Raw genomic sequence first — 10,862 nt, 5'->3', positions numbered from 1 at the left:
CATCGAATGATTTGCAAGGATTGAACGGATGGTGCATGACGTGTTTCCTCCGTATCGTGAAATTTATGAAGAAAAAAGAAACATACAATTCAGACAAAGCTCACCATGTTTCTGAAAAAACCAACCCCGGTAACCCCAACTGCTGCCTCAGATGACGACATCAGCGATCCACAGCCAAGCACCAGTAGCCAATAAAATGTTTCCTACATGTTTATATATTTTGATATATTTTGCAATTGGGAAAATGTTTCCTATGGTATTTTTTACACCTGTATTTTGTATTTTTGTATGCACCTGTATTTTGTAATTTTGTATGATTTGCAAATATTAAACCAGTTGTACTGGTAATGCAGTGTTTTACTTAAGCCTGATGAATGTAAAAATAAGAAACAAAATGGTGTAGAGATTATACAAATGGCATAAAATGAACAAAGAAAATTGATATATAACAATAATGAAAGAAAAATATGATAAAATATGACTTAAAGATTTTTATAACATCATTTTACAGTACTGTACATACAGCCTACTCAACTTACGACCAAATCGTGTTACGACCAGTCTGTCAGAACCAATCATGGTCGTAAGTCGAGCACTAGCTGTATGTGGTAATATACTTCTCAGTGAGTTACCTGGACATGGCTTTAAACACTCTGAGCCTTAGTTTTCTCACCTTACCTATAGCAGGTACTCAAAGATTTTTGTTGAACAAATAATGAATAATTTTGTGTTCTGGAAAAAACCTTGCAAGGTTGTAGAGAGGATTAATGCTAATATAGGGTTTAGTATAGCCTGGCACGTAGTAAGTGTTTGGCAAATAACAGTTATTATTATTGAATCAATGCTTCTTAGATTAAGGTACAGGTGCCCATGTGGCACTTTTTTCTAAGTTAGATTGAGATTCTTCATTAAACTTGAAATATTAAATGGTGTTAAATATTTGGAACCTGCTTGTGTTCAGAGGGGCATCCCCATTACAAGGGAAGATTACCGGAATTTCAGAAGCTTCTTGGTTCTGCACTCTTGGGAGTGTGGCTTGTGAAGTTTGGTGGGAAAAATAGTGGCAACAATGATATTGTCCGGAAGAAGCCTTGTCATTAAGCCAGATGTGCCAGAATCATATAGTAAGTCAGTGGGATCAATTCCTGCCGTCCAAGAGGTATGCATATTTGCTGTCATTGCTTTTCCTTGGGTTTGAAACACACTGCCTGATGACATCCAACTCTGTGTATTTAGGACATTTGTCCTCTGGGTAAGAACAAATTATGAACCTACAGCCTATTCTTGAAAGAGAAAAGAAAAAAAAAAAAGCGTACCATGCTTTTGACATGAAAACTAATGTCTTTAATCTACCTAAATCATTTCCAGTTAAATACCATTGTCTGGGTGAATCACGTTCATCTGCTGCAGACTGTAAGTTCTCCAGATTAAGACCTTGTCTTTTCATAGGATGTATAAAATAATGCACACAGTTTTAGCACTCCTGGTATAACAGATGGCTATCATTTGTAACAAAAGAGTAACATTGGAAGCCTTCTGACATGGCCTTGGAGCTTGGCATGCAAGAAAAATCCCATTACATACATATTGTAATCCCATAACAACATGTTGTAAAGATATATTCCCCATAGGGAAAACCCAATAACTCATTTCTTCAAATCTAGAAAACAGAAGGACCACTGAGAGTCAATTCTAATTATGTAAAAATTCTTTGCTTTACAAGATAACTTTTAAAAAATTATAAAATATTGCTATATGTGCAGTGCTGAAAATAGCACTGCAAAAAAGATTCTATTACTGTTATTGCCCTAAATATCCTATTCTTGAAATAGCCAGATCTCTTTTTGGAGTATTCAAAATTGGATTTGCTTTACAAAATGTTTATTAGACTGAACTTTTCAGGAGGAAAGAGAGTGTAAAAATGGGGCATTTCCTGTTAGGAGTCAATGGTAAAGTGTCACTTAGTCACAGTGAAAAAAAAAAAAAAAAGATTCACCATTCCATCCTGAGACCACCAAAGCTAAATTGTCCAAATGTGGCAGGTGGCTATTTCAAGCATCACGTGCTCTCATTCCAGGCAGGAAGGTGATGCTAGCATTGGGGTAGGGGGGCTGTCATCAGTAACTGTGTAATCCTGATCACAGGGTCAGAAGAAGGGACGCCGTTTACAGCTTTTTCCTCTGCCTGTCAGACCCTCTTTCTTTACAAGTACAGCAAATACAAGCAAATAAGTGGTCATCAGTCATTTCCGAGACATCACAGGAAAGAACAACAACATATACTGCACCATTCAATTTAGCAAGTAAGCAAGCTACGGGCACTGTGCTAGACTGAAAGAGAGAAAACAAGACAAGGAAGAAAGAAAAAAATACACCTGAGTGCCTTCAAAGACCATGCAATGTCTTTAGGTACAGTTCCTAGCTGGCTTCTCCAACAGAAAAATGATCATACTCCTTTTCAAAGCTAGATACTGTAATCAAATGCACTATTCGTATTTTTCCAAGACTTCTAAACCAATAGATGACTAGTCTCTTTCCAGATTTAGAGAAGCTGTTGAATTCTTTTCTGGAAGTTTTAATCTATTTTGCTAAAACGTTGTGCCCCAAACACTTTCCCAAGAATTAGGGCCAATGAAGGGGTACTTTGTGTGAGCTACAATACTTAGAATTTTCATAAGGAGTTCTTTCTGCCTTCCTCTGAGTAATTTCATCTTTCTGCCTTGTAAGACTCTGTGTGCTTTGTGTGCTCGTGAGTGTCTACATTGTCAGAATAGAAGGGGCGTTTAATACATTGAGTGAGTCTGGGGCCTAGAGATGAGTAGGTGAAGGATGCAAGGAGGAGGATCATGAATCAGGGGGAGTGAAAGATAACTTGGAAACTCCAGGGGAGAAAAATGGCTAATTTGGATTAAGTTGCTCAGGTTTGTGTTTTGGGTTGTGTCACACTTATGTTGAGAAATGCCCCTGTCATCTAATGCCTGCAGTTTATGTTCAGAACCAGGGGCAGCACAGAGAGGATTTGGGGTGGGGAATTTTCTTCAGCCACCAGGAAGAAAGTCTGATCTGTGCACTGAAAGGAGATGGTTCTCCAGGGTGTAAAAATGTGATCCTGGCACCAAAGGGTCAGCTCTAGAACAAAATCAGAAAGCTGGAGAACTGAAGATTCAACCCTTCCCAGGCAAGAGAGTGCGAAAGGTGGGTTGCTTGCAGGGTAGGGGTGGGGGTTGCTCCTCCTAGCTCCTGGGCTGGAGAAGGGCAGGGAACTGGCAAGTGTGTGTCAGAGGCTCGCTACGCCAGGACAAGGTGTTGGGGTAAGAGAGTGGGTGGGGGCCTGAGGGGTGGCTTGGAGCCCTGGCAGTGGCTGCCTGACGTCACCAGCCTCTCTGGCAATAGGCTGCGAGCTGAGCTCCCTGAAGCGGCGGTGAAGGTGGCAGCAGCGGCGGCGGCGGCGGCAGCGCGGCTCGGTCGGTCTCTGGCCCATTCACTCCGCGCCTTCGGCAGGCGCCACTGCAGCCGCGCGGCGGGGGCTCCCTCCTTGCAGCCAGCTGGCAGTCCAGGTAAGAGACAAGGTGCGTCTAAAGGCTTCTGATGGCCGGGTGACCTGACGACCCAGCGCGAGTGGGGAAGGCAGCTCAGGCGGCCTGTGCAGCTACCTCTGGCCATAGCTCTGGCCCCCGCCCCTGCCCCGGACCAGGATCCGGCTTGCTTGCGCGCTGCCTCGCTGCTCCGCAGTGCAACAGTTTGCAGCTGACTATTGGGAGCAGCAAGGAGGCTCCCCGTGAGCTTCGGGTCTACTGGCTCCCGTCTCCCGGAAAAGCCTCGGGGCCTTCCGGCTGGGTCTGGGAAGGACAGAAAGAAGGTCCATTCCCCAAACTTTGAAGGCAGAAACCCTTCCCTTCCCATTCCAGCTCCTCTAGAAAGAAGCAGGTTACTGCCAAGTTGGGGTTACAGGGAGATGGGGAGGAGGGGGCCGTTTGTGGGAAGGTGTCAGCTGAGAAGGATGTTTCCGCCGTCTTTTTTTTTTTTTTTTTTTTTTTTTTTGGAGCGGGGAGAATGCCAGGGAAGAAGGCTGGAGAAGAGATGGAGCGCGTTCCTGTGCGTCAGCCACAGTCGCGGACAGCGGCAGAGTGGGATGTGGTGCCAGGGGTATCCCCCTGGGAATGGAACCCAAGGGATCTGACTCCGTTCCAGAGAGGGCGAGTCTGGAGTTGGGGGGGCGGTGGGAAGAAGGGAGGACTGCGTACCGGAGCCTGCTCGGTGGCCCGGGGTGGGTGCTGGGAAGGGTAGGATCCAGGTGAAGACATCCGCCGAGAGGGAGCAGAAAAGAGGAGAGCCGGCGCTCTGGGAAGTAGGGAATTCAATCCGAAGCGGCTGCTTGTCTGTTGCAATTATAAAGTTGTGAAGGGCGGAAGGGAGACTGCCTTATCTGCTGAGTAATCGGCACCTCCGCGGTGCCGGCGCAGACCCCATTCTGTCGAGTGGAGTGGCTTGAGCAGGCAGCTGGTGGCTCTGGTGCGCGGCCAGCGGTGGGCAGGCTGGGGCCCGCTGACCGAAAAGACGGGCAGTGCCCAGCTCAGGCAGTGTGCCTAGAGGGCTGCTTTGCGGTGGGTGGTGTTTGATCCTTCCCGACCGCACTCCCCTGGGCAGCAGCCGAGATTCTAACTAAGCTTTGTGTCTTTGCAGCCTGGTGCCTCCGCGAAGGAAAGGGGCGCGCGGAGACGTGTTCGAGGTGGAATCGGCGAGGATCTCTCCGGCGCCCTTCACTCCTTGGTCGCCTTGCTTGCCAGCAGTTGCTCCGTTAGTCCTTGGCTCGCTTGCACACCCCCTCCCGCTACAGGGAGCGGTTTTGGGTGGTGTGGGCTCCATCCTCTTCTTGGCTGGTGGGAACGGTGTGCTCAAAGGGGAAGCCTAGTGAGACCGGCCCCTTTCAGCCCCGCGCCAATGAGTGCCAGGGCACCGAAGGAGCTGAGGCTGGCGTTGCCGCCGTGTCTCCTCAACCGGACCTTTGCTTCCCCCAACGCCAGCGGCAGCGGCAGCGGCAGCATGGGTGCCCGTAGCCCAGGCGCAGGCGGCAGCGGCACCTGCATCACGCAGGTGGGACAGCAGCTCTTCCAGTCCTTCTCCTCAACGCTGGTGCTGATTGTCCTGGTCACCCTCATCTTCTGCCTCATCGTGCTGTCCCTCTCCACGTTCCACATCCACAAGCGTAGGATGAAGAAGCGGAAGATGCAGAGGGCTCAGGAGGAATATGAAAGGGATCACTGCAGCGGCAGCCGTGGTGGCGGAGGGCTACCCCGACCCAGCAGGCAGGCCCCCACCCACGCAAAGGAAACCCGGCTGGAGAGGCAGCCCCGGGACTCTCCCTTCTGCACCCCCTCCAATGCCACCACCTCCTCCTCTTCATCCCCTGGCCTCCCGTGCCAGGGTCCCTGTGCTCCTCCGCCTCCACCACCAGCCTCCAGTCCCCAAGGAGCACACGCAGCTTCCTCCTGTTTGGACACAGCTGGCGAGGGCCTTTTGCAAACGGTGGTACTGTCCTGATCGTCTAGCCCCTCTCGTTCCTCATCCTTATTTCCAGCATCTTTGCCATCCTTGCTTTTCTCCTCCTTCCTTCCTTTTCCATTTTCCTCTGGCCCCTTTCCTGTTCCTGGTTTCCTTACCCTCCCCTTACTCTTGTTTCTCCTCCGCCGAGGCACTGTGCGGTATTTGTAAATATTGGGCGAGGAAAGTCTCTGAAGAAGAAATAACGCTGATAATAATACTTTAATAATATTTATATAGTAATTATTATACTAATAACACAATCCAAGCGCATGACAAATCACATAATTTCTCATTGTCAGTGAAGGATGCATCTTCTCACTCCACCCCGCGCTCCCCTCAATTAGGAGGAGAAACCGCACAAGCTACCAAATATATAAAAGGCATTGATTCCGGAGCAGAGGGAGGGGAGGGGGCCCAGTAATGTACATAGCTGTCAAGTTAAGGTTTAGTTTCCTTCCTTCCCCTCTGACCCCTAAGCTTTCACTTTTCCTTTAGCTTTCCTCACCTCCCCATTCCCACCCTCAGCAGGGCTCAGGCAATAGTATATAAAGAAAACGTCTATATGAAGCACCAGGACTGCAAGAGGCCATGGAGAAAGTCCCCGGAAAGCGTTCATGACAGGTACCCCTTGCCAGTCAGCCCATTTCTCACCCCTTGGTTAAACATTACCTTTTCCAGGACAGAGCATTTGATTTACTTTTTTAAAATGTCCCTCGCTGGCCGAGCACAAGTACATTAAAATCTTTAAATACGTTTTTTTTTAAAAACTAATGCTTTCACTCCCTGCCCTACCCCCACCTGTACACCTTTGACTTGTGACATTTTCAGGATTTACAGAGGATCTGGGAGCTGTCCAGTCAGGTCTGGTGCTGAAGTCGCCTCATCGTCCTGGTTACTTCCTCTAGTTGTGAAGGCGGAGGAGGGGCTTTTTGGAAAGTGACTATTTAGGCTTTTGGTTGGGTTCTTTCTTCTTCTTCTACAATCGGGTTAGCGTGTACTATTGGTTTTCTTATTATTAAACATTGCATAAGTTATCTTTTTGTAAAAAAAAAAAAAAAAGTATTAGGTGATGTGTAGTACTGAAAGTGCAGTATCTAACCAACTAGAATGTTTGTTTTATTTTTAGAACAAGTGCACCTTTGTTATATATTTATAATATTGGTACCAAATACAGAAAAAAAAACTATAGTTCTGTACTATGTCCTCCAAACTGTATATTATTGTTCTTAATTTCCAGCTGTTGATATAATGGTTACCACTGGATGAGAAATTCAGTGGTGCAGACCTGGCTTCTGCTGTTTCTAGAAGTGTTCTTTTGTACCTTATCCTGTAGTAGACTGTTATAAAAAGATGACACACATGCTTTATATTTTTCTTTTGCAAATAATAGAAAAAAAAACACAACCACAGAAACAAATAATGGATGTGCAGGAATGCCATCTATTAAAAAACATAGTTAATATTTAAACAGTGCCTGTAGTTCTCCCTGCATGCAGTTACCACCTGGAGGCAGTGGTGTGTGCGCTTGCTTGTACTATAAGTGGTTGGAGATGAGACTGGTGGGGATGTTGGGCAATTTGGATGACAGGACATGAGAAATTCAAGAAAAGTTTGATCTAGTAATGACTTAGAGGATAAAAATGTTTTCAGCGTGTTTAGTTACAAATCTCTGCCTGCAGCAAAGGAAATGCTCTCTCTTTCTCTGTCTGCCCTAGCTAGCTTCACTGAATATACATAAATACTGAGAAAAAAAGTGAGAAAATATAAATGTTTTATTATTTTCTAATGCAAGACAAGGTCATCTATGTTAGAAATGGAGTTCGCCTATAGTTATTTACTACCTTGTTTCCTTTGGTTGAATGATAGAAGCCAGAAGCATATTATAATATTAATTATATGCAGTGGCATCTCTTCTTGGAAATTAAGCCTTTGACAGCTATTCAAATTTTTGGGAACTGTATGAATGAAAATGATCTGCAAAAAGCTCTACCGAAAGAGTCCTTACTGTTCTGCAGGGTGTAAGGCAATAGTGACACTACGAGCATCCCTCTCCTAAACAACTAATTGTTCTAAATTGTCTACTTGGTCCAGGCACATGTGGTTTTTGGTCTTCTATTAAATTGCCCAAGCTTAGTCTGTGTCTCTTATAAAAATAATTTATTAAAGTTAATTTAATCACCCACTAGATAATCACCTTTCCTGAAGCACAGAAGATCATCATTGAAGCATGCCATCTTGTAATATTAGGAAGACCAGGTATAATATTTGGATACAATATGTTAAACAATGAACCAGATTTTCTCCAGTGCCTTAGTCACTTCCTATTAATAGGTAAAGGAGTGCATTAACTCCCTCAGGCCACTAGGGAATCCTTTAGTGCATCAGAGTTCTACAGTGTATATCAGAATGACTAAGGCACTGTGAAGAAGAAAGTCCATTAATTTTTGTAGCTCACCCTCATCCAGTGGTAGCTCTTTAATATCTTATTACAGAATGACTTTTAGACTTGAAATTTGAATAGAATCAGGGACCCAGAAGGGAGCTTCATCATTTCCAATGAGCTCCAATAAGTGCATGGATATTACTTTCTTCCCCTTATTTGGTGCACTTTCTACAGTGAATAATTTCCCATTTTATTAAAGCAATAAGATGTTCTGTTGTGAGCAGTGCTGGATAACGATTCAATTTTCTTGGTGCTGAAGCTACGCATATGTTCTTGCCTTATGAATCATAGTACATTCGAGGCATGCAATAATAACCCCCTTCCAAGGAGCAGCCTGTATACTTTGTGGGATAATTAAGAAGTTGTCCTACATCATTTTCCCCCAAAGAAATGCAAGGAGCAAGAGAAATAAAAGCATCATGTATATTGTTAAAAAAAAAAAAATCTCAATACCTCTCAACATGGGCACACATCTGTAATACACTGTTATTGTGCACCTTTAAATATGTATGCCTTTATCCATTAATTGACTATGGTTTAATATTTTAAATAGTGCTCTGTGTAAAGATAATGCAGTTTGTGAGTCAAATTTCATACTGAGCTTAATATACTCAGAACCTAAGCTTCCAGTGGTATCACTTGTGATTTTTTTTCATGAGACAGAAAATTACATGAAATTCTAGTAATCCAGTTCCCACACCAAATTATTTCAATAAGCACATATCTAAGCAATTTGTACAGACCCTGTTTAAAGGACTGCTTTTCAGAGAGCTCAACTGGCAGTCTCAGGAGCTTGGGATGCTACCAACAGGGCACTGAGGTTTTCATTTTAATGAAACAAAAGGCAATCTGGAAATAGCTAAATTTATTTCAAGAATTTTATTTACTGATGTCCCGTCAAACTAATTGCTTCAAACCCCTATAGCTACAGCTTAACTTCTGCACTTGCTATTCGGTATTAATAAGGTGGCATGCTTGATTCTTACTGTTTTTAAAAATGAGAAAATTTGGAGGGAGAATACTATTATATCAACTGTACAAGACTCCGAATCTTAAAGATGTAGATGGATATAATCTTTAGACTTTATATACACCCATAAATATGTATTTATATATGCATACATTTTGTATAAATTTACAATTGACTTTTTGTATTCTCTTTTCTGTCATTACAAGAATGAGATGGAAACTAAATAGTTGTTCCATCCTCTTATCCAAAGAGGATACTGAAAAGTCAGGTATGTGCATGCACTTATTTCTCTGGGTCAAATCTGAATGACTTTCTCTTTAGTAATGAAAGGGGAGAGTCCTGGTTAGCTTGGAAAATTGGTAATTAGATAAGCTTCCTTTCCTAGGTTAGTGACTCAAATGTAGCAATGATAATAAAGTTATGACCATGTCAATGTGGTCTAAATATCTAGATGGAAAGCAAAAATATCCAGGAGAGGTTTAGGGCCATCTAGACCACAAACCTGGAACCTGGATTATGGTTTGATTTTTTTCATTTTCAACCTGTATGTTGTGTAGAGATACAACTTTTATCTGCATAGCTAAAGTGAAAACATGACCATTATCTTTAGTTTGAAAAATCATTTTTAGATAATATGGACAAATTAGCTTTAAGAAACTTCTTTGACATCTGAATTTTCCACCATTTCTATCTGCATCAATTGTATCAATTAGATAATGGTTAAATTCTTATTTTTTTTTTATCATGTAGACATATGCTTTAATGCTTTTCTGTGGGTAACAGTTGAACAATTGCTAGATGGTATTATGTGAAAGTTACAGGTTAAATTAGAAGCAGAAACTTTAATATAATCTGATCAGTTTCCTTAGTCCCATTCCCACATGAATTTGATCTTTCAATTTGAATCTGAAAGACTTACTTATTTGGGCCATTTTTTGTTGGAACTAGTGATTGTGACTCATGGATGTTTCAGCTCATATTAGAATAAATTGCCCAATCTATAGAAGAGTGTTTAATAATTGGAATGAATGTAAATCTGATTCTGATTTGGTTTGTTATTTATTTGGTAACATTTGAGAAAAAGAACATTTGGCTTGACATCAATACTTATTAATGTCACCAACCTAATAATACAATTGGTGCCATATATGAATGCTTAGCTGAGAATAAGAATTAACTTTAATTGGAGACAACGACTTATCAAGGAGGTCCTACCTCTCTGACATGGGGATATTTCCCTTACCGTTGTGATTACAAGGGGCTGTTTGTATAGAGAGATTAAAAGCAACAACAGTGAAGTGATGATAACAACAGAAAAATTGACTTTCAAACTTGAGTATACCCAATAGATAAAACAGATATTAGAATTCATGGAAAATTTGTTTTGCTTTTCTATCAATAAAAGAGTTTTCTTGTTAATTGGCTTTTTGGACAATATTTCCTCACCAGATTATTGTATAATATACCAGGATAACATAATTACTTATTCTATTACACTCAGATGCTCACAGAAATTATATTGTTTTTAAAAAATATTTTCCCAACTCATTTGCTCTTCCTCACAAACCAACTACATCTTAGAAATGGGATGTGTATAAAATTTAGGACAACCCAATAAACAGTCCAGTATAATAATTTAGCAGCTTCTTTAGGCAGATGCTCAGGATCTTGAGGTCATATACTTAAATTCTCAGATTTCTTCTTTCTCTGCCTTCACTTCTCTAATATAATATAATCAGGTATATCAGGAACGGATGTGGCTGACATGATTTTGTGCCAATTAGGGCAAAGGTAGCCTCCAACTTATGTAAATTCTGATGGATCCTAGCTGAACCCTGCCGAAAAGGAGCTGCTCCCTAGTTTAAAGTGCTATTGTCCTACTGGCTTTTGTGTTGACATTTACCAC

General features: G+C 42.5%; 1 protein-coding gene across 5 annotated transcripts; it reads left to right on the top strand.

Annotated features, from left to right (window-relative positions):
* Positions 1–627: 627 nt before the first annotated feature.
* CUNH11orf87 (chromosome unknown C11orf87 homolog) lies at positions 628–10,375 on the top strand. 5 transcript variants are annotated; one of them, XM_032285654.1, is made up of 3 exons: positions 628–3,194; positions 3,393–3,556; positions 4,683–6,933. In XM_032285654.1, exon 3 carries the CDS (start codon positions 4,941–4,943, stop codon positions 5,538–5,540), a length of 600 nt encoding a protein of 199 aa, XP_032141545.1. In that variant the 5' UTR covers positions 628–3,194; positions 3,393–3,556; positions 4,683–4,940; the 3' UTR covers positions 5,541–6,933. The 5 variants fall into 5 exon arrangements, with proteins under 5 accessions (XP_032141545.1, XP_032141547.1, XP_032141546.1 ...); XM_032285656.1 differs by lacking the exon at positions 3,393–3,556 and having other exon boundaries at positions 3,101–3,194; positions 4,683–6,894; XM_032285655.1 differs by lacking the exons at positions 628–3,194; positions 3,393–3,556 and adding an exon at positions 3,646–3,858 and having other exon boundaries at positions 4,683–6,894.
* Positions 10,376–10,862: the final 487 nt, after the last annotated feature.

Source organism: Sapajus apella, unplaced genomic scaffold (assembly GCF_009761245.1).
Source record: "Sapajus apella isolate SASKATOON/1434 unplaced genomic scaffold, GSC_monkey_1.0 scaffold16, whole genome shotgun sequence".
Lineage (NCBI taxonomy): Eukaryota > Metazoa > Chordata > Mammalia > Primates > Cebidae > Sapajus > Sapajus apella.
The sequence above is the reverse complement of the archived record's forward strand: the minus strand, read 5'-3'. Positions and strand labels throughout refer to the sequence as shown.